Source organism: Pempheris klunzingeri, chromosome 13 (genome assembly GCF_042242105.1).
Source record: "Pempheris klunzingeri isolate RE-2024b chromosome 13, fPemKlu1.hap1, whole genome shotgun sequence".
Taxonomy (NCBI): domain Eukaryota; kingdom Metazoa; phylum Chordata; class Actinopteri; order Acropomatiformes; family Pempheridae; genus Pempheris; species Pempheris klunzingeri.
The window spans coordinates 24,956,890-24,980,395 of NC_092024.1; the positions used below are offsets into that span (position 1 = coordinate 24,956,890).

The 23,506-nt window shown below is 44.1% G+C and overlaps 1 protein-coding gene across 1 annotated transcript in view; it reads left to right on the forward strand.

The window, feature by feature from the left end:
* The window catches only part of scfd1 (sec1 family domain containing 1), a 33,086-nt gene extending 10,925 nt beyond the window's left edge, over positions 1–22,161 (forward strand). The window contains exons 13-25 of the mRNA XM_070842656.1: positions 897–970; positions 1,466–1,547; positions 2,021–2,117; positions 2,641–2,711; positions 12,958–13,037; positions 13,308–13,370; positions 14,581–14,656; positions 17,734–17,787; positions 19,063–19,115; positions 19,834–19,867; positions 21,245–21,310; positions 21,418–21,486; positions 21,989–22,161. Of these exons, the coding sequence (XP_070698757.1) occupies positions 897–970; positions 1,466–1,547; positions 2,021–2,117; positions 2,641–2,711; positions 12,958–13,037; positions 13,308–13,370; positions 14,581–14,656; positions 17,734–17,787; positions 19,063–19,115; positions 19,834–19,867; positions 21,245–21,310; positions 21,418–21,486; positions 21,989–22,012 (843 nt within the window). The 3' untranslated portion in view covers positions 22,013–22,161. The remainder of the gene's footprint in view (positions 1–896; positions 971–1,465; positions 1,548–2,020; positions 2,118–2,640; positions 2,712–12,957; positions 13,038–13,307; positions 13,371–14,580; positions 14,657–17,733; positions 17,788–19,062; positions 19,116–19,833; positions 19,868–21,244; positions 21,311–21,417; positions 21,487–21,988) is intronic.
* The last annotated feature ends 1,345 nt before the right edge of the window (positions 22,162–23,506 follow it).

Below are 23,506 nucleotides of genomic sequence, written 5' to 3' on the forward strand. Positions count from 1 at the left end.
CATCTAGAGTGACTTGGCATCACTGGTGCAGCCTCAAGTCTGAATCCTACCAGGAGCGCCTGCGTCGTGCCGCCGGAGCTGATGGCGTCCTCTCTCGTTAACCCTCCAAATTCTAGCGGAAGTGCCGCCGTGTGCTTCAGAAGGCTCAGATTTCAAAATAAAAGCCCCCGTGCAGACTGTCAGTGGTATATTCCAGCAGCACATCAGTATTATTCTCTAATGGGGGGGCACCAGGCCAGACGTCAGCCGCTCAGAGGGTTTTTAACACCATGACGACCAGAAGTTCATCTGGGATGGAGAAACACTCTGACTGTGACTTTAGCTGCTGTCTGTAGCTGCAGCACAACAAAGCAGGAAGTACATCCAAGAAACACATTTAAAGCAGCAGAAGAAGAAACGAGGCCTGTTTGATCCTGTTAGAAACACATTTAAAGCAGCAGCAGAAGAAGAAACGAGGCCTGTTTGATCCTGTTAGAAACACATTTAAAGCAGCAGAAGAAGAAGAAACGTGGCCTGTTTGATCCTGTTAGAAACACATTTAAAGCAGCAGAAGAAGAAGAAACGTGGCCTGTTTGATCCTGTTAGAAACACATTTAAAGCATAAATAAAGCTCCTGATGGAGGTGAAGAAACATGGAGGAAAACCGGACCACAGCCTGAACGCCACACAGACGAGCCCGTGGGTTATTTCAGGGTCAGTTTGTGCAGTCACACTTTGGGATGCAGACGTTCTTGGAGACATGGAGGAATAATAACATCTACAAGAGCTTTCCCAAGTCCCTGAGGTCTCCACTAAACTAAACCACGACAGCTGATCAGATCTGATATCTGTTGTTTATTGTTCTCTGTGTGTGTGTGTGTGTGTGTGTGTGTGTGTGTGTGTGTGTGTGTGTGCAGGGTTTAGAGGGTGAGGATGAAGGAGCCATCAGCATGCTGTCAGACAACACGGCCAAGCTCACCTCTGCTGTCAGGTACTGAGATCATCATCACAGCTGCTAACAAAGTAAACTAACCGGAGTGAATTTTAAAGGACCCAAAGTGAACGTAAACTGTCCTGACAGATCCAAGCAGGTTCCTAAATTTCTTCTAAAGATATTCCCAAACGAGCTCCGAGCCAGAGAACATCTGATCAGATTTCTGGTCCTTCTGCCATTAAAACCCTGCTGGTTTCTATCAGTAACTTTGGGACAGAGACTCCGGCTCCCTTCAGCCAAACGTCCTGTTGGTCGGAGCAAAGGTTCACTTTAAGTGTGAAGTGGAGCCGACAGAGGCGTAGCAGCCGGTTGGAGGGTCGTTTGGCGTGACAGCCTCTCAGCGGCGGGATCGTCGCCCCCTCCGACAGATTGAAGCGCTTAAAGTGTGAGATGTCGTCCAGCGCGAGGCGTCGAAGCGTCGCGTTGCCGTCCGTTAATAAGCAGCAGACCGAGCTGAAGGCTTTTCTTTGTTGTCTTGTTTGTGCGCTGCAGCTCTCTGCCAGAGCTGCTGGAGAAGAAACGGCTCATCGACCTGCACACCAACGTCGCCACGGCCGTCCTCGACCACATCAAGGTACGCCACCGCCACAGGCCGCCGCCGCTGCCGCCAAGCCGGGGGAGTCTGGCCAGTGTTTGTGCCAGAGTTGGCAAAGCAACAATATGTTTATTGAGTTTTCAACATTTAAAAAAAGGAAAGAGAGAAAAAATGCATTCATACTGACAAATAACCAACAATTTAAAACATACATAAAAAACATACTAATGAACAAACCATGTAAAACTGAAAACAAAGGTGGAACAGACACCGTTGACGACAGACGCAGGAGTGTTCGTTAGTTTGTCTCCAGGTTAACTAGTTTCCTTCTAATGCTTATAAATCTTTTCTGTTTTTGGTATGGAGGAGAGTATTCGTCTGTTTTTTGTGTCTTGTGAGTCTTTGTTAGAAACCCAGCTGACCCGTCCTGATATGATGAGTCAGCATGCTAGCGTGTGCTGGGAGTAGCTCTGTAGTTCTCAGTGTTCACTTGATGCTGTTTGTGTCCTCAGAGCCGCAAACTGGATGTTTACTTTGAGTATGAAGAGAAACTGATGAGCAAGTCGACTTTAGATAAATCACTGCTGGACATCATCAGTGACCCAGATGGTACGAACACACACACACACACACATTCATACTCTATGGTGTTATATATAGCTCCTGTGTTTCTCCCCCCTGCACACACACACCAGACTCCATTCACAAAAACAGTGATTTTAGCTCACAGGACACAGGAGCTGCTGGTCTGCTGTTGCCTCCATCAGTCAGTGTGTTTGTGTTATTGTGTGTTACATTAACATTGTGTTGGATCCAAAGTAACCCTTTAAAACAGTGGCTCTGAAACTTAATCACCTCGAGGATAAAACCACGGAACCCCATCTGATAGGACTTCTGCTTGTAGATGTTTTATCACAGAAAGTGTATGAAACCTCTGTGGATGTTTATCATGAAAATAAATTGCTGTGGACTAAAGCAGACCCTGCTTTTAGAACCACTGCTTCACCAACCAGTCATTTCAAAGCCAGAATATGTAAAAACAGTGAAGTTACCCTTTAAAAGACACCAGGAGGTTAACCAGGAAAGTGTTACAGCAGTATTACTAATCTGTGTGTGAATGTTTGTGTTTCAGCCGGGACTCCAGAAGACAAAATGAGACTTTTCCTCATCTACTACATCACCGCTCAGCAGGCTCCTTCAGAGGTAACTCACCCACTGACTGATGATGATGCTCAGTAACAGGAAAACCCTGCATTTGTTTGCACACCAGCATCACAAAGCAAAAGAACCAGAACAAAACTGACATGATACAGACGATAAAACAGGTCAAACATCTTCTGATGCAGTAAAATAAAAACTGAAGATGTAAAAAATCAAAGTTATCTTATAAAACTACAACTGATGATCATACATGACTTAAACCGTGTCCTAACAGCAGACGTTAGTTCAGTGAAATGAGTCGATCCAGCCGACAGCAGCAGGTTGTTGTTCTGGATATCGGCTCTCTGTGACCTCCTGCAGACACTTTTGTTACATGGACGCGGTTTGGATTTAGAAACTCGGACACTGAACAGAAGACTATAGTCTGCAAATTGTCGCACGACGGTCAGTCCTGGAGGCGTTCCAAATATAAGAAGACAGGAATCAGATGTGATGGTTATATTTACTGCTCACCTGAACTACTCTTAAGGATCTTAAAGATCTTAAGGCTTCGATGAGTCGAAGCTTCATGCAGGAAAAGCTGCTCCTGTGTGTATCGTACTTCATGTCACAGTAAAAATATTCAGTACAAGTTTGTTATTTTTTGTCAGTACCGTGCAGCCCGAACAATGATTCCTTTGACCACAAGTGAAGTCTAACTAATAATATCCATGAGTGACGTCTGGCAGCTTGTTTTAGTCAACATCCAAATATTTTCCATGTTAAGGAAGGTGTTTTCATTCCAAATCCACTTTCAGTGGCACATTGTCTGTCCAAAAACTTCAAAAGAGTGAACGTTTCCAAACCGCTGCTCTGATGGACGTCACTGATGTGCTTTCCTCGGCGTGTGTTGGTAGACCTGTCATCAAACCAGCTCTGCACCGAATCTGTCACTTGTTGGCTCTTACATCTCAGTTGTTCTTTTAAAGGGTATTTTTAAACCCTGGTCCCTCTCTGTCCTCATCCTGGTGTGTGAGTGACTGGTAGGTAGTGAAAGTGTTGGAACTGGTCCAGTAGATCACCTCAGCCAGCAGCCACCAAACGGGCTGCAATGGCTGCAACGTGATCCTTTGGGACAACTGCACCTGATCACAGTAGGTCCACTAAAAGAGCTAAGACACAGCAGACTATTGACAAAAAGAGTCATTTTACTGCACAGAGCACGGTAGTTTTTGGTCTACTGTTCCTTTATCTGTGAGTTTGTTTGTGTTATTGTGTTGCAAAAACATTATGTTGGATCTTCCAGGTCTCTCTCTGTAGGGATCCTTTCCATGATGCTGTCACACACTTAGAATAACACTCTGAGCCTGTCAGTGGATCAAACAAGCTCTTTTAGTGGACCTACTGTGATCAGGTGCAGTTGTCCCAAAGGATCACGTTGCAGCCATTGCAGCCCGTTTGGTGTCTGCTGGCTGAGGTGATCTACTGGACCAGTTCCAACACTTTTACTACCTACCAGTCCTTCAGACACCAGGATGTGGACACAGAGGATCATGGGTAGAAACAGTTCTTCTCTCCTTTAAAGTGAGAGTCAGTAGGTGTTCTTATGGGGATGCTGTGTTTTCTGGGATGTTTTAGAAGTTGTGTGAGGGCAGAGATGATTCAGCGGTGAGATGGTGATGTGAGGGTTGTGGTTTAGTTTGTTGTCCCCCTGTGGTCCCGTTCTGTCAAAATAAAAGCTCAAACGGAGCGAAGAAGAAAACTGTGGCTCTTGTGGGGAACTTTGTGTGATCCTCCTGCGGTTCAGTGTTTACTTCCAGGAACAAAACAGAGACACCAGAGACGAAGCTCTGAGAAATCAGAGTTATTAAAAACACAACACGAGAATGAAGAGATGGAGCAACTTCCCTCTGAACTCAGCAGACCTTCAGCACCATCACAGTCAGGGTCAAAGGTCAAGTTTGTTCACATTATTTTGTTTAGCTTTAATGTTACATGAGGGACATGTGTACCTTCAAAGACAAACGATGTATTTCTGTTTAGTTGGGGTAATGATTTTTAGCATTTTAACTTTTTTATGTCTATATAAAGTTAAAGCAGTGGAGGGATGGGTAAGGTACTTTAATATATATACTACTATACATGATACACAGATTTTTGGATTCATGTGACTTGGAGGATATTATTATGATAATGTGTCACAAGTAAACATCCAGAAATCCCCTGAGGAATCACTGACAGAGATGCTCCTTCTTACCTGCAGAACTTGGCTGAGAAACTTTCCATTTTAAGTGTCGTTTTAGTTTTTAGTTTTGTGTCCTTCCGTGTCACCCAGTAATAATCCAGGGATCATTATCTGGACCTCCGTACGTTAGAAACTGCTAGTAGCAGATATTTGCCCTGTGTTGAAAACACTTGACAAACAGTTTCAAAGTGCGGCCTCAGGGGAACACGGTGTCGATGAACAAAGAGAATTGAAATGTCAGTTCAGATGGTTTCCCATGTGAAGACATGTGAAGCATTAGGATGGTGGTTTCTCCTCAGCAGGTTTAGAGACGGTGGTTATTTCTGGGGTTGCTGAAATTCCTCTTAAGATTAAATATACTTGTTATATATTTACCACAGGTAAATATCCAGAAATCCACTAAGAAGTCACTGAAAAAGATGCTTTGTTTTAACGGCAGAACTTGCTTGAGAAACATGACGTTTTTAAGTGTCCCTCAGTGTCACAGTAGCCCAGTGATAGTAATCTGTTCCTCCTTGGGTACATTACAAACAGGAACTGTTAATAGCTAATTCTGCTAATAGCAGCTGTTTGCCCCTGCATTGAAATCCTCTGAACAAATAACTTCAAACTGCAGCCCCGGGGGTAATTACCAGGGCTTGTTGGAGGGGAACATTTGACTTGATTTTGTTCTCTAAGTTGTTGATCATTTTAATAATCAGCAGGTGTGTTTGTTTAATTCCAGAGTTCAGAACAGTCTGACACAAACAAACTGCCTCCCTGTGGTTACAGGGAAGTAATGAGGGACAGAAATGCTACAGTAAACTCTGTCTGGTTTCAGGAGCAGCTGCAACTTTAGGCTACTGGCTTGCATTAGAATTTTTCAGGTATTTACTCACGATATTTACTGACGGAATCATTCAAGCATCCACATGTGACAGTCCTGGATGAAAGGACCACCTCACCAAAGTCACTCAGCCTTTATTCAGCCTGAGGTGATGCTCAAGAAGTTAAACTCTTTTTTTTGTGTCTTGAGTTTCCCCCTAAACGCTTGTGGTCGTAGACTGGACATAAGTTAGAATATTATTAATGTTCATATTGATTATGTGTGTTAGTGTGTAGTGGAGGTCTATAGTGTGTGTGTGTGTGTTAGTTAGTCAGTGTGTCAGTGTGTAGTGGAGGTCTATAGTGTGTGTGTGCTAGTTAGTCAGTGTGTCAGTGTGTAGTGGAGGTCTATAGTGTGTGTGTGTGTGTGCTAGTTAGTCAGTGTGTTAGTGTGTAGTGGAGGTCTATAGTGTGTGTGTGTGTGTGTTAGTTAGTCAGTGTGTCAGTGTGTAGTGGAGGTCTATAGTGTGTGTGTGCTAGTTAGTCAGTGTGTCAGTGTGTAGTGGAGGTCTATAGTGTGTGTGTGCTAGTTAGTCAGTGTGTCAGTGTGTAGTGGAGGTCTATAGTGTGTGTGTGCTAGTTAGTCAGTGTGTCAGTGTGTAGTGGAGGTCTATAGTGTGTGTGTGCTAGTTAGTCAGTGTGTCAGTGTGTAGTGGAGGTCTATAGTGTGTAGTGGAGGTCTATAGTGTGTGTGTGTGTTAGTTAGTCAGTGTGTCAGTGTGTAGTGGAGGTCTATAGTGTGTGTGTGCTAGTTAGTCAGTGTGTCAGTGTGTAGTGGAGGTCTATAGTGTGTGTGTGCTAGTTAGTCAGTGTGTCAGTGTGTAGTGGAGGTCTATAGTGTGTGTGTGCTAGTTAGTCAGTGTGTCAGTGTGTAGTGGAGGTCTATAGTGTGTGTGTGTTAGTTATTCAGTGTGTCAGTGTGTAGTGGAGGTCTATAGTGTGTGTGTGTGTGCTAGTTAGTCAGTGTGTCAGTGTGTAGTGGAGGTCTATAGTGTGTAGTGGAGGTCTATAGTGTGTAGTGGAGGTCTATAGTGTGTAGTGGAGGTCTATGGAGCCTCCATGAGGACAATAAGCAGAAACACCAATGGAGGCTCTGAAATCTTTCTGTTCTATCAAATCTCCGTCGCTCAGAAACTAAAACAGTAAACAGGTCAGATCTCCTCTGGAGGTTCACAGATCTTTAGTTTCACTGTTGTTCTGGATCAACATGTTCTCTGTCTTTCTTTAGTCTCCTCTGATGAACAACACGTCTGATTCCTGGATTTTCTCCATGTGGCCCAGTTTGGTTTGTGTTGCAGGTTCAAGCAAAACAGCACAAAGTAACTTCCCCTCCCAGCCTCCAAGAACACAATGTCAAATAAAGGAACAAAGTGAACCGTTCAGATGGTTTCCCAGATGTAACTGTAGGATGCTGCTGAAGATGTGAAGCATTAGACTGGAGACGGCGGTTATTTAACCCTCTTAAATTGGTAAATGGATCGAGTTAGTTAGTGGACGACCCGCTCTACCTCTGAACCACCGCCCATTTGCATTGTTGGACAAATTTGACTAAACAAAAATTCACTTGGCGTCTCAGCTGACAGTCCTGCAGCTGTTCCCATCGTCCCGTCCAGGCGTCTTCACCAACGCTCACTCTAAAACAGCACAGGGGACGCTTACACCGCAGGCCAAGTGTAGAAATGTAGAAATGGTTTCTACAGATGGTTTCAAGTCGGCTGCACTGAACCACATTATACTGATCAATAGCCACATTCTGAACGGGCTTTATGAGAAGCATCTTCTTGGCTCTGCCGTGTTCATAATGTCGTTATGAGCCAGTGGTAGAACAAAGCCGAGCCGAGCCAAAGCTCCTCCGAGAAACAGACCTGGTTAGAGTCACTGTCGGAGGAACACAGCTGGAATGGCTTTAGTTTGGCAGAAAACGCCTCTCATCCTTTACGCCATGACAGGCACTGTGGTTGTTATTAGGTTGAGTTTTCTGTTAAAAGAGACACATTCTGCTCATTTTCAGGTTCCTACTTGTATTTGGGGTCCTACCAGAACACTGTAATGTTCTGAAAACACATCACTGTTCTCATCCTCTGTATGCAGCCTCTTCCTGAACGCTCCAGTTTAGCGTTTTAGCAGCCGAGCACCATTTGGCTCCGTTTCCGACATCGTATTTCCAGAGCTAGCGTTAGCCACGTAGCAACGGCGACAGCTAGGTGGTCTCTGTGTGCTAATGGTCTCTAAAAATCAACAGGGGTCAGGCTGTAGTGTCTCAGTGTGTCTCCACAGTGAAGGTGTGTGTGTGTGATGGTGAACCAGCCCCCCCCCCCCCCCGCCAGCATCCACTGGTACCAACCATATCAGCCAGCGGGTGACCAAGGGGGTGCTATGACACCACACATGGGGCCAAATCTGAATGCATTTCCCCATAAATTTACTGGAGCAGGAGAAAAACCGAGATGTGAAGGTCTGTGGACACCTTTAAGTATAAAGACATTTAAAAAGTGCATTTTGCATAATATGTCCCCTCTAAAGAACTAGTGACAGCAGGACTCATTCCTCCAGGAGCTCTGCAGGTCTTTAAACCTCCCAAATCAGTTGGGACCAAAAAACTCCTGCAGGACTTTTTCTTTCCCCTGAAATCAGCGGGATCTGGGTCCAGGCCTCCAGCTGCTGCCGTGGGCAGAGAGCTCTGCTTGTACACCTGCAGAAATAATTCTAAAAATCCCTCTTTATGACTCAGTCAGTGATCATTCAGCATCTGTAAATCAGAGCGCAGGCCAGCGTCTGAAAGCACCAGTCAGAGCAATTCATCAACAGTAATGTAAAATCTCTCCAATAAAAACAGGCGGATGGTTCTAATCTTTTGTCAGTGACGTCAGTGTTGGGACAGAGAGTTGTTTTTTACAGTTAGATATTCCTCCGTTTAGTTTGAAGTTCTTTCCTGGTGTTTTAGTTGAGAAGAAAATAACCTCTGTTTTACATGGATGTGGCTTCGGCGTGTCAGAGGACATTAGCGTGAAGTTCAACCTCGGTCTCTCCACGTGGCGCTCGGATGTGGGGGAGTAGTGTCAGATAATGACGGTAGTTGTGGTGTGATGGAGCGAAAGGTTCGGTCACTGCTCAGTGTGTTGTGGTGTGGCTACAGCTGAAAAATGTGGGCTTTTATTTTGAAAAATCTAAACACACACACACACTGATGCTTCTGTAATAAATAATCTAATCTAATGAATCTCTATAATAGTTCATCAGTCACAGGGACCAAACCTCTACTGTATTTTCATGCATTTTAAACTACCGTACGTGTCTCCCTCTGATCTCGTCTGCTGTCGTCACCCTTTATCGTCACCTGACTCCCTCCTTCCCTCCCATCATCATTACTGCGGCCACCAGAGGGGCCAACATAAACGTGTGGTTTTAACTCCCTCGAAACCACCGTTGTCCTTTTCGGTATGAGGAGGTTCTGTAAATGTAATCTAGACTAAACACTTATTACTGCAGCTGTCCAAGCAGGTGAATGAGCCTTTGATCACTGAGGGCAGAGGACAGGACAGTTTATCAGCAGCAGCATTTCAATCCATCCAGCTAGTAGAATTAAAACTAATTAGTTTATTTGTCCATTTGTTTGTCTTCTATAGTATTTTCTCATTGACTTCCATCCAATCAGACTTCTGTCTGGAGCCAGTGGAGTCGCCCCCTGCTGGACACTAGAGAGGAAGCAGCTTTAAGGCTTCACTGTTCAGACCCAGAGGACACCGACACTCTTTACAGACTGATACCGACCAATCAGAGGACGCTTCTTTATACAGACTGATACCGACCAATCAGAGGACGCTTCTTTATAGACTGATACCGACCAATCAGAGGACGCTTCTTTATACAGACTGATACCGACCAATCAGAGGACGCTTCTTTACACAGACTGATACCGACCAATCAGAGGACGCTTCTTTACACAGACTGATACCGACCAATCAGAGGACGCTTCTTTATAGACTGATACCGACCAATCAGAGGACGCTTCTTTACACAGACTGATACCGACCAATCAGAGGACGCTTCTTTATACAGACTGATACCGACCAATCAGAGGACGCTTCTTTATAGACTGATACCGACCAATCAGAGGACGCTTCTTTATAGACTGATACCGACCAATCAGAGGACGCTTCTTTACACAGACTGATACCGACCAATCAGAGGACGCTTCTTTATAGACTGATACCGACCAATCAGAGGACGCTTCTTTATAGACTGATACCGACCAATCAGAGGACGCTTCTTTACAGACTGATACCGACCAATCAGAGGACGCTTCTTTATAGACTGATACCGACCAATCAGAGGACGCTTCTTTACAGACTGATACCGACCAATCAGAGGACGCTTCTTTACAGACTGATACCGACCAATCAGAGGACGCTTCTTTATACAGACTGATACCGACCAATCAGAGGACGCTTCTTTATAGACTGATACCGACCAATCAGAGGACGCTTCTTTATAGACTGATACCGACCAATCAGAGGACGCTTCTTTACACAGACTGATACCGACCAATCAGAGGACGCTTCTTCACACAGACTGGTTGTATTGTTACTTCCTGCCATGAGTGCTTGTTAGTTGAACCGTACTCTTCCTTGTTATTAACACCAGCAGACAGTTGACCGGTTGGTGCGTCAGACCGATGCAGCCCACTGATTCTTCCTTGTAGTGATCCTGTGATCCTCGGCGCCCGTTCACATCTCCAGCTCGTCCCCGTCTTCCTCCGCTGACGGATGGCGAGCGTGCCAGATCTGAGCCTTACGTTTTCTTTCATCCATCTTTCATCCGCCTGAGAGATGGATCATCCCGGGATCAGCCCCTCGCCCTCCATCACCACCCACCATCTCTTCCTGTCGTTTGCGGCCGTCCCTCTCCCGCTGTGACCGGCTCTTGGCCTCCTGTCTGTGTCTCTTTGTCTCTTTCTCTTCTTCCTCTCCCTCCTTTGATCCTCCTCCCCCTCAGACCTCTCCCTCACCCTTTCCTCCCCCTCTATCTGCTGCTGAGTCTCCAGAGTGCTGCTCAGGTTTCTGACTGATGTGGTGGGGCTTCATTTCGGCAAAAACAACCACAAACACTCTCTTAGAGACGCTCTCTCACGTGTCTCGACACTTGTGTAATCCCTCTGACGCTCGGGAGCTTATCGGAGGGGAAACTGTGTATAGACGAAACAGTCGACGCCACCTTCGCTAACTGTAGGTAGAAAATATAACTCAAGGGGAATATTTTCATCCTACCGTGCACATACTGTGACGCTGTCTGAGCGTTTGTCTTGGCGGGACAGAGAGGCCTCTGCAACAACAGCTTCAAGCTGGCGTGACGATGAACTCGCTACTGCTGTTTATTAACAGCTGTCACAATAACGTTTAGTCTTTTTAAAGTGGAAGGAGCGTTTCCAAGTAGTATTATGCTGCTGCTGTCTGAAAGACAACTGGATCAGCAATTATTCAACCATCTGTCTGCTTATCAACTCCTTGATCGTGACAGAATATAGTAACCTTCACTGCTGTGCATGATCAAGTAAGAAGAATAGCATGTTACTAGCGGCTAACGTTACCGCTAACGTCCTGGAAACAACTGTAAGGATCCCAATTTGATCTATTAACCCTGATCTCAGTGCTGCGACAAAAGAAGAGTAAAACATCCAGTCATGTCGACAAGTAGACAGCTTGTGTTTTTTACTGATCCAATGGAGAGAATACCAACAGTTAACGGTGACCTCAGAGCTCTGATTGAGGTGGAAGTAGGCAGGTAGTGTTGTTCCCTGATGAAGTGATGTGATGTGATAAACACACTAGCAGCATGGCATCTGTCCAAAGTGAGAAACAACTGTGTGAATCCTGGTTAGAATGACAAACCCTGATGTCAGAGCAAAGAAAGACGAAAACATCCAGTTGTGTTAATGAGCCGGCCGGTGGTGTTATTTACCGCAGAGTTTCACAGAAGGCCGTTTTGGCTGCACAATAGTTGACCCTCTTCTTTTGTGCAGTAAATGGAGGCGTCTGCTTTGGCACCATCGGTGTCGGTTTACCTATTTGAACCACGTTTGACATAAACGTACGTCACCGCCGTCCCACTGCAAAGAGCTCTGGCATAAAGCTGGTTCGGTTTTTGCAGCAACACGATGACGTCCAGTGAAATCCTTCGCCGGCCAAAGCGGCCCGTTCAGGTGCACATTCCTGGGTAAAGTACTTTATAACATGGACGCAGTGTCTCTACTGCTGACTTCACCGTCGCTGCCAAAGAAGATAAGACGAAAGTCACCGTGACCGTTTTCCAGAGTCGAGTTCCAGGGTTTTTTGGTGTCGATTAAACCGTCAAACTCAAACTGACCGTCCAGGATCATATTTCATTGTCCCATCGACATCAACACGGCCCCTTTAATTATTTTTTAAGTTGAATTTATTAATTTTTTAATGTTGGCGTAAAGAATCGGAGGCCACAGCGCCTCAGCCTGTGGAGGACCTTATAGTGACGTATTGTACTCCTTTGTGCAGCAGCCATTTTGGAGGTCTGAAGCTCTCCTGGTTTCTAACAGCACGGCCGTCACATGATCTCTACAAACAGATATCTGTATCTGTAGAAAAGGCCTCGGGTTTGGCTTCATGGGCGTCACCATCTTGGTTTTTTGGAGCCTTTTATCAGCTCAGTGAACATTTTCCTGATGGGTTTATGATCTCAGTTGCTAGTTTACAGTCTTCTTCACCACAGCAGGATGAGAGAACAGTATTTAGAATATTTTCTCCACTTTAACATCGAGTTACGTTCTCTTCAAAGCCACCAGACTCCACTGACAGAAACAGTAATTTTATCCAGCAGAACACAGTAGCCGCTGGTCTACTGCCGCCTCCATTGGTTGGTTTGTTTGTGTTATTGTGTGACTTTGGTGTTTTAACATGTCAGTTTGGATCTGAACTAACCCTTTAAAACACCAAACTCACATCAGCTAGTCTGGTAAATCCCATATCTCATAAAGTAAAATTGCTGTTTTTGTCAGTGGAGTCTGGTGGCTTTAAGGAGAGCCGTATACAATAACAATAATAGTGAAAAGATTCTAAATATACCAAACATTTTAACTGATGATGACTTTATTTTAGGAGCCTAAAATCAGTAAACGTTTCCTAAATGGCCTGTTTGTGGCCTGATGTGTGTGTGATTGCTGTGTTTCAGTCGGACTTGGAGCAGTACAAGAAGGCTCTGTTGGACGCAGGCTGTGACCTCTCACCTCTCAACTACATCAAACAGTGGAAGTAAGTCTGTCTGTCTGTCTGTCTGTTCTTAAAGCCATCTGATGAAGCTGCTGCCAAGGCTGCATCGAAACCCAGCTTCCAATGGTCGCTCATGTATAAATATATTTTGGGAACACCTTGAAGAGAGAAGATTACAGTGTCCCCTCTCTGTCTGTTTTGACATATTAAGGAGTATTCAAATATTTTTAGCTGTTATCAGGGTGATAAAAGTGAGCAGAGTGTTCAGGAGAGGCATGTGGAGTCACTCTGGTGTTGTCTTAACTTTTGCAGGGCGTTTACAAAGATGGCCGCCACCCCGGCCAACTATGGCAACAGCGGAGTCAAACCAATGGGGTAAGTTAGTAACATGAGGTTTTTTCATTTTGGTGACTCATTTAACTTAAAGCAGTTTTAAAACTCCTTTAGCGATCACATACATGGATCTGACAACGTAAAAATGGCAGCATTATTTATGGTGAAGTTATCCAATGGAAGTACAGTTAGTGATTTAAACACTGGGACCTGCTGTACCTGAGAACTGTGTTTATTGGAAGTGTTACTGTGAAATATGACGTCTTACCTCATAAAACTCCCACACACAGCTGAGAAATATCACTGCAGACAATAAATAATGTAAAAAAGATTGTCAAACTGACTAATATTGCTCTTAAAGCTACCCATGAGCAATGCACTGACCATTTCCCAAACTTCTTATTTAGGAAAAATCAAAAGATTAAATGTCTTTAAACTCTAGATGTTGAGATCAGTTCTTTTTCCAGATGATGATGATCTCAGTTGGAAACTCGTTTGTTCTCCTTTTACAAGTGATGGATTGAAAATTCCAGTATTTTTAGACCTGCGCTCTATTCTTGCGCATCCTGGTGTCTGAGTGACTGGTGGGTAGTAAAAGTGTTGGAACTGGTCCAGTAGATCACCAGTAGATCACCTCAGCCAGCAGCCACCAAACGGGCTGCAATGGCTGCAACGTGATCCTTTGGGACAACTGCACCTGATCACAGTAGGTCCACTAAAAGAGCTTGTTTGATCCACTGACAGGCTCAGAGTGTTATTCTAAGTGTGTGACAGCATCATGGAAAGGATCCCTACAGAGAGAGACCTGGAAGATCCTTTTGGTTTAACCACAAACAGCACACACACCAGACTACATTCACTAAAACAGGGATTTTAGAGCTGCTGCTCTGCTGCTGCCTCCATCAGTCAGTTAATTTGGGTTATTTTGTGACTTTTGTGTTTTAGTTCAGATCCAATATAATATCTGTGTCACACACAGCAACACTAACAAACTAACTGATGGAGGTATTAGTACCTGTCAGTCATTTAGACTGATAGGAGACACAGAATTACCTTTTAAACTCTGAATAGAGAATTCATGACCATTATTTAAATTCTGTCATCACCTGAACTCTAACTAGTAGTTGTTGGTGTATAATAGTAGTGACTGTAGCACCAGAGGCAGCAGCAGTAGGCTTCAGACTACCAGCCTAACCCTGTCCTCCTCCCCTCTGCCTTACCTCCTCCCTCCTCCCTCCTCCGTCCTCTGCAGGCTGTTTTCCAGAGTGATGAATACCGGCTCCCAGTTTGTCATGGAGGGAGTGAAGAACCTGGTGCTCAAACAGCATGTGAGTAAAGATCAACCTTAAAACGCTGCATCCAAACATCATCTAAACCCAACGAACAAACCTGCACTTCTTTTGTTAAAGTCTTCACGTCTGGTTTTTACAAAGGAGTGGAAGGAAAATGTCCAGTGAATGAAACACAGCCCTGAAACTGTCCTGCTCAGCCAAAAATACCAAATCAAATATCAGAGGTGGAAGAAGAACTCGTCTTCTAATGAAGTAAAAATATTTCCAGAGTTTCTAAACGGTCACAAGGAAAAGTCCTGGATTCAGAATGTAGTTCAAAATATGTTTAAGCACCAAAAGGAAAAGTACTGATTATTCAGGTGGATACATGATATTTATGGGTTATAAATACTTTATTATCATATAATACAATATGTAATATTATATAAATATTGATCATTAATGCGTGTAAAGGTGGAGCTCATTGTTCAGGCTGCTGCAGGCCAGATCAATCTGTAACAATCTGTATAAGATGATTTAGATTTTGTAGTAAAGGACATTTAGGGAAGTTTAATGTGGATGTCCAGACCCGTAGTCAGATGAAGGAAGAAACACCTCAGTGTGCTGCATTAGCGAAGTTCTTCCTGTCATGAAGCCGTGCTGATCACCGGCGTCGGTGAAAGTCTTTGCAGCAGAGCTTATATGGTAAAGGTAACAGCTAGCATGCTGAGCTAAAGGCTAAAGACTAGCAAAGATATAAGTTATATAAGCTAGCAGTTAGCAGGTAAGAGTCTCTCCTCAACAAGCCTTCAGTGTGCAGGACTTAAAACAACAGAGAAACTCTGAGCTCTGACAGGAAACAGCTCAGACTAACAGTCACCAGTGAAGATGAACTGTTCTCTCCCGTGATGTTATAAACTGGAGGCTCTGAACCATCAGCAACAGACAGAAAACAACTACTACCTCTGAAATAAACTGTGGTGGGATCATCAGATGAACATCAGCTACAGACGGAGCTGACAGGTGCCAACAGGAGCGAAGCAGGAGGACGGTTGTGACCTTTAGCCTGAAAGCAGCTAAACCTGACAAATGAATGTGGAGAGCTACAACAGTGAGGGTGAAGAGTAGAAACACTGAATGTACCCGGTCCTCCTCAGCCAGAGACAGAGACACAGAGGAGATGATGAGTACTGACTCTCAGCTCTGTCATACGGCCGACAGGTTTCTAGTCTGGAAATATCACTGACTTTAAACTAAACAAACATGTGACCAGCCGCCATGTTGGAGCAGAAAGACTCAACGTTTCTCCTTTCACATGATTTATTAGACACTTTCTTTCTCCACCATGTCTTTCCTTCTGCTGCTGCTTCTCCAATATGGCGGCACGCCCCCCGTAACCGTTGGCAACCAGCCTCAAAACAGCCGTCTTTACCTGGGAACAGCCTCCACGCGCTTTGTTTGACCTGCTGCGCCACCAAAACACTGGGCTCCACCCGGCTGCGTCTGTCAGGGGGATAAATCAAGCGTACCTAATGTGACGGGCTTTTCTTTCCTGGACAGCAGCGGCCATGATGACAAGGAGGAGGGAGGATGATGATGGTGATGGGGTGTTTCAGGGTGAAACTGGCACCAGCGTGAAGTCATTTATAATCATCTCACACACACACACACACACACACACACACACACACACACACACACAGGGAGGTGGTGTCTGTTTTCTTCATACAGAAGCTGAACTGAGACCAGCTGAAGTCGGACCATGATGCTTTGCAGCGCTGCCAGAACATTACAGACGCTCTGTCAGGGAGGATATTTACACACTTCTTCCACACTCACGTCTCCAATATTTGAAAATAAATATTCACCAAATTTTTGGGAACAGAATCCAAAGAAAACAAAGATTCCTGGAGATAAAACCGATCTGATTCTGCTCGCTGAAAACCACCTAAACCTCAGAGTAATAAAGAAAGAAGCAGCAGAGACTCCGGTGGTGGTTTGAGACGGGTGGAAACAAGTTAGTACACTTAAAATAAACTCCAACACTTTGTCCAGATACTCACATCTGTGGTTTCTCAACGTTTATTTGTTCCCGTCAGGGTATGAAAATATTCCAAAGTAAGAGCTTTGTTTAAACAAATGAAACCTGGTGAAATAACTGAATTAGATGAAGCATAAAGCTCCTAAAACATGAACTGATTCAGTTTTAATGAAATAGCTGTGTGTGAGCTGATGCTCACCCTGTTGAGTGTCTGATTGCTTCACCGGTGTGAAATGGTTTTAATTGTTTAATTTCACGTGTCAGATGTTGGTTTATCCAAAGCACCCAGGAGGTCGTGTTACTGTTGCACCTGCTGTTGTTTAGCTTGGCGAGCTAACGTAACCCCCCCCCCACTGTGTTAACGATGTGTAGCAGGTATCCACCTTACAGGGCAGAGCTCACATTAACAACCATCCTGGGAATCAAAATAAGAGACGCTGTATCAGAATAAAGATCACTTTCTTGTTAAATGCGATGCTGCACTTTAAAAAGTCACTTAGAAACATGAAGTCACTTAGTGAACATGCTGCTCGATGAGCAGGTGGACGGCCTTCGTACCAATACCTGATGATAATGTAACTCGACCTTATCGGGAGCAGCAAAGACAAACATGGACACAGAAACGGAACAAAAGCCCTGTCGAGGACAAACAGTTTCTATATTCTCAACAAAATGAACAGTGAAACAGAAAGGGTGGAGCTACCTGGTTAAATCTTGTCACATGACCTCCAGTTCGCTTCCTGCTTTTGAAAAAAATTGCGATTTTTCCATTTTTGTACGCACAAGAAGACTTTTACTTACTTTTAATTGTGTGTGTGCTGGTTATGAGCCTCCAGTGGAAATAATGGATCATTTATAAATAATAATATATTATTTATTTTAGACTTAGTTAGACACACACCTGGTGGAAACAGTGCTGTTTACCTGTCCTGGTTATCCTGGTTATCCTGTCACACTGTGGAGGTTTACCTGATCACAACAGTCATTACAGTCATCAGTAACACCTGAGGCTGTCCCAGGTGTGTGTGTGTGTGTGTGTGTGTGTGTGTGTGTGTGTGTGTGTGAGTGTTAACGCTCTTCTTCTCTCCTCCAGAACCTTCCGGTCACTCGGATCCTGGACAACCTGATGGAGATGAAGTCGAACCCTGTGAGTTTGTTTTACTTATGAATGGATCTCAAATAAAAAGTAGAACAGACAGAAGACATTTGGGATTAAAGGTGTGACGATGATGTCATAATCCAGTGAACTCCTCCACAAATATAGTTTGAGTGATTCTGGATTATTTGTGAAATTATTGGGATTTTTCTCGACTATATTTAGGTGTTTTTGTTTGTGCGTTTTGAGTCGTAGATTCTGGTGTGAATCATTTATGTCCCTGTACCAGACAAATGTAGTAAATAAAAAAAGTAAATAAAATAAATAGATAAATGAATTAATTAATATAGATTTCAGTGAAATTGGTAAAAAAAAAAAAAACATTCATCACTGAACAAAGTAATATTTTATTACTTTTTTCATTTAGATCCAGGAATATTTTTAAAGAATGAATCAACATTCATCAAAGTTATTTTTGACCATTTTCATCAGAACAGGTCATTTTACCACACACACACACACACACCACACACACACACACACACACACACACACACACACACACACACACACACACACACACACACACACACAAACACACTGCAGGTTTCTCAGCGTCTGGAGTTTCAGTCGACCAACAAAGATCCTGTTGTTGTGAAACTGATGGGGGGAGGAAGAGGGGGGAGAGAGACAGGACTGGGATGAAGATGAAAGAAATAGAAGAGCACATTCTCCCTCTATCAGATTGTGTGTGTGTGTGTGTGTGTGTGTGTGTGTGTGTGTGTGGAGGTGCTGTTGCAGAAAACAGAATAGTTGCACATTTATTTCAGAGAGTGAGCTGTTCGTTATCAGTCTCACGTCTGTGTGCTCAGTCAGGGTGTGTGTAGCTTAGCATAGCGTAGCTTAGCATAAAGCAGGAAACAGGGCTGCAGAGCTCACCTGGTGCAGGTTTTTCATTCTTCTGGACTTACTTTAGCTTTCTCTTTACTTTCTGTTTCTATCCACACTATTTCTATGTTTTCTACTCACAGTAGCTCTGTTTTTAAAATGTCTTTACAAATCAAACTGTTTCTGAGGTTGTGATCGGTGAGACAGAGGAGGTTGAGTCTGAACTGTTCCTTTAAGAGGTCCCTGTGCAGAAGTCTGACATGTTCCCAAACAGTAATAATGATGAGGTGACTCCAGTGGGGTTGAACTGGGTTGAACTGGGTTGAACTGAAAATGACTGCAGTGATCTCTGGTCAGCCTCTGGGGGGGAACCAGAGGATCCATGAATGATGGATCTCCTGTCTGATCGTCTCACGTCTTTTCTCTCTGTTCTTCCAGGAAACGGACGACTATCGATACTTCGACCCAAAGATGCTGCGAGGCAGTGAGAGGTACCACTCCAACACACTTCTGAGTAGTTTAAAGAGAACAGAGAGAGAAACCTTAACGAGATGCCAAAGATCCTCTGTAACTACAGACGGCTCACTACAGGCTAAAGTGTCTGCTACCTGTCTCCTGAGTGGGCGTGGCCTCCTGGAGGTGCAGGTGGTGTGGGAGCATCGATAATCTATCAATAATCTATGTGAACACCGGCTGACAACGACCTGTTCAGTGTTTAGCATCAGTCAGACTGGAGCTCGGTGCAGGTTGTAGTCAGCTGTTGTTCACAGCTGTTAGCCTGCTGTTAGCTTCCATGCTAAACTAGCTTTGAAAAATGGCCGCCATATCAGCGACTGGATCTCTAAACCTGAGTTAGCTAATGCAGCTAATGCTAGCTGATGTTGGACTGGCTTAATAATGTTAACAGTAGTGAGCTTCACCTAAATGCTCTTATTTAATGTGTCTATATATATGTTATATGTCTAATTCTGTTTATTATCTACCTGCTGGTTCATCATATCCAGATCATTTAAGTTAAAATATTTAGGAATCTTGATTTTATGTTCAAACTTTCTCTATAAATGAAGCCTGTGGTTTATTTTTAAAAAACAGTTTAGGAAACGCAGCCCCTGTCAGCAAAACATTCAGCTGACTGTTGAGTGGTAGAAAGCTCAGGAATGTCTCATCATCCTCACTCCTCTCCCTCTTCCTCTCCTTCTTCTTCTTCAGCTCCATACCCAGGAACAAGAACCCGTTTCAGGAGGTGAGCAGAGATTCAGTCCCAGTTTGTTCCAGAACAAACAAGAGACAGAAAAAATGAAACTCAACGGACGGAAGTCAGACAGACAAACAGGAAAGAGAATCCGCTCAGTTTTCAAATTAAAAGCCCCCGTGCAGACTGTCAGTGGTATATTCCAGCAGCACATCAGTATTATTCTCTAATGGGGGGGCACCAGGCCAGACGTCAGCCGCTCAGAGGGTTTTTAACACCATGACGACCAGAGGTTCATCTGGGATGGAGAAACACTCTGACTGTGACTTTAGCTGCTGTCTGTAGCTGCAGCACAACAAAGCAGGAAGTACATCCAAGAAACACATTTAAAGCAGCAGAAGAAGAAACGAGGCCTGTTTGATCCTGTTAGAGACACATTTAAAGCAGCAGAAGAAGAAACGAGGCCTGTTTGATCCTGTTAGAAACACATTTAAAGCAGCAGAAGAAGAAGAAACTAGGCCTGTTTGATCCTGTTAGAGACACATTTAAAGCAGCAGAAGAAGAAACGTGGCCTGTTTGATCCTGTTAGAAACACATTTAAAGCAGCAGAAGAAGAAACGCGGCCGTTTGATCCTGTTAGAAACACATTTAAAGCAGCAGAAGAAGAAGAAACTAGGCCTGTTTGATCCTGTTAGAAACACATTTAAAGCAGCAGAAGAAGAAACGTGGCCTGTTTGATCCTGTTAGAAACACATTTAAAGCAGCAGAAGAAGAAACGCAGCCTGTTTGATCCTGTTAGAAACGCATTTAAAGCAGCAGAAGAAGAAACGCAGCCTGTTTGATCCTGTTAGAAACGCATTTAAAGCAGCAGAAGAAGAAACGCTGCCTGTTTGATCCCGTTAGAAACACATTTAAAGCAGCAGAAGAAGAAACGCAGCCTGTTTGATCCTGTTAGAAACACATTTAAAGCAGCAGAAGAAGAAACGCAGCCTGTTTGATCCTGTTAGAAACGCATTTAAAGCAGCAGAAGAAGAAACGCTGCCTGTTTGATCCCGTTAGAAACACATTTAAAGCAGCAGAAGAAGAAGAAACGCGCCCTGTTGGATCCTGCTAGAAGCTCCAACATCAGTTTAACGACCAGACCAGCTAAATGTGAGCAGGAGAAACTCTCTGACACTCTCCTGATGGAGGTGAAGAAACATGGAGGACGGAGGGAAACAGCCTGAAGGAGACACAGATGTTTCAGTGTCAAGTTTGAAGTCCTTTCTCCTGCTGAAAGAGTCGCCGTCCATAATGAACCGGTCGATACATTAGAAAAGAGAAACGCTCCACAGCGTCTCCATCAGCGTTAAATGAAACGTTTGAACCATTTTTCTTTATATAAAACCGACTCGGACTCACCAGGAGATGACGGTCTGTGTTTTTCAGGCCATCGTGTTCGTGGTGGGAGGAGGAAACTTCATCGAGTACCAGAACCTGGTGGACTACGCCAAGGTACCGACACACCGTCACCCACTGTCTCTGCATTATTGTCTTCTCTTATTCAGAGTTTGTTTGAAAGTAAACAGGAAACGTGAGGATCTGACTTCCTGTGTTTTCAGTTCAAACCGGGGAAGAAGGTTGTTTACGGCTGCAGTGAACTCTTCAACGCCGCCCAGTTCATCAAACAGGTGAGACACAGCACACTTATTTCAACCCAAACCAGCAGTTGTGTCTTGTTTTTAGCCGTTTTAGCCACCGACAGGCTCAGAGTGTTATTCTAAGTGTCTGAGCCGTTATATCGCTCTCTGCACACACACCAGACTACCTTCACAAAAACAGGGATTTTAGCTCACAGAACACAGGAGCTGCTGCTCTAGTTGCTTTGACTTTGTTTTTTTTAACAGGTCAGTTTGGAGCCAAATTAACTGTTTAAAACACCAAAGTCACACAACAACACAAACAAACTACCTGATGGAGGCAGCAGCAGACCAGCAGCTCCTGTGTCCTGTGAGCTAAAATCACTGTTTTTATGAATGGAGTCTGGTGTGTGTGCAGAGAGCGATATAACGGCTGTCATCGCAGAACATTTGGTACCTGCTACTCGTTTAGATACCACAGTTATCCTTCAGTGACCTTTTGCTGATAGTACTTGAAGTGAAGGATCTGAATACTTCCTCTTCCTCTCCACAGCTCTCCCAACTCGGCCAAAAGTGACGAGGACATCAACAATGTGTGAATCTCTCTCTCTCTCTCTCTCTCTCTCTCTCTCTCTCTCTCCCTCTCTCCATCTCTTAAGGTTATAGCTGACCTCTTTATTCCAGTTTTATATTAAACTTGTCTTCATTGTAATTTCTGTCTCCTCTCAGTACTAATAAAGCTAAACAGTCTGGACCCACAGTGGCCTCGCTCTTTATTCTCACACACAAAGGTGCCGTTTGTTTGTCTGCAGGTTTATTTCATTTACTTAAACACGTTTTCGATCTGAAGATGCAGCCACCATCTGGAGGCTGTTTACAGAGCAGCTGTGGTTTTCAGGAAGGATTCTTTTCTGCCTTTATTTGTGCATCTTGTGTTTTGTTAATATTTATTAATGTCTGTTATATTTAAATCACATCAGTCCTGTTTCAGCCTCGGCACTGGTTTTTATTTTATTAATCTGTTTAGTCAGGCGGTCTCATTAAGATCTATTTTATGTTTAGACTGATTGTTGCCTTATATAATTGTTATATAATCTTTTCATCCTGGCTCGTACATTTGAAGCACTTTATACCTGCTTGGTGTTATTTGTATTTATTACTGTCGTTGTTGAAGAGCAGGTGCAGCCTGAGGGCAGCATCAGGGTGAGTGTTGGTGTTTCTGCAGGTGTAGAAGATGGTTAGTGTTTAATGTCTTTTATATTCATATTTAACTTCTAACCAAACATCTTGTCCTAAACCTAACCAGGTGGTTTTGGTGTCTAAACCTAAACAGACTGTCTGCTGCTCTCTCGCAGTATTTGAACCTGGTTGTTGTGACTAAACTGTTTTCAGCTCCGTCTCCGTCGGTTTACGACCAAAACATCTGAACTAGATGAAGTAAAATGAGTCGTTCCTGCTCAGGATGAGAAGGAAGCTCATCTGTAACAGGACGTTAGCTAAAGTTTCCACGCTGAAGAGCCTTAAAGCTGCGTCCTCTCTAGTGTCCAGCAGGGGGCGACTCCACTGAAGTCTGATTGGATGGAAGTCAATGAGGAAATGATTGATCAGCTCAGTGAACAGTTTCTGCTCTCAGTCTCTAGTTTACTGTCTTCTTAGAACGGATGACACTTCTGGCTCCAAAAAACCAAGATGGCGGCGCCCATAAAGTCAAACTCGAGGCTTCGTCGCGGTGGTCTGCAGACCAGCAGGTGGCGTCACGGCGGCTTCGATCTTTTCTTCTTGTTGTTTTCTGTTTCTGTTGCTCAGAGGAAAGAAAATACTGTTTCATCACATTCATCAACAGGCTGCAGCAGCTCTCAGCAACTGTTTGTTCCTGCAGACTGGAAAGTTTCACAACTCAGAGGAAGAGCAGGACGACTGTGGTAACACACACACACACACACACACACACACACACACACACACACACACACACACACACACATCCATCATCCACCACTCTAATGGCGGCCTGGCACAGTGTGGTACAGCTCTGCTGCTGCCATGTTCTTCCAACACCACGGCACCAAAA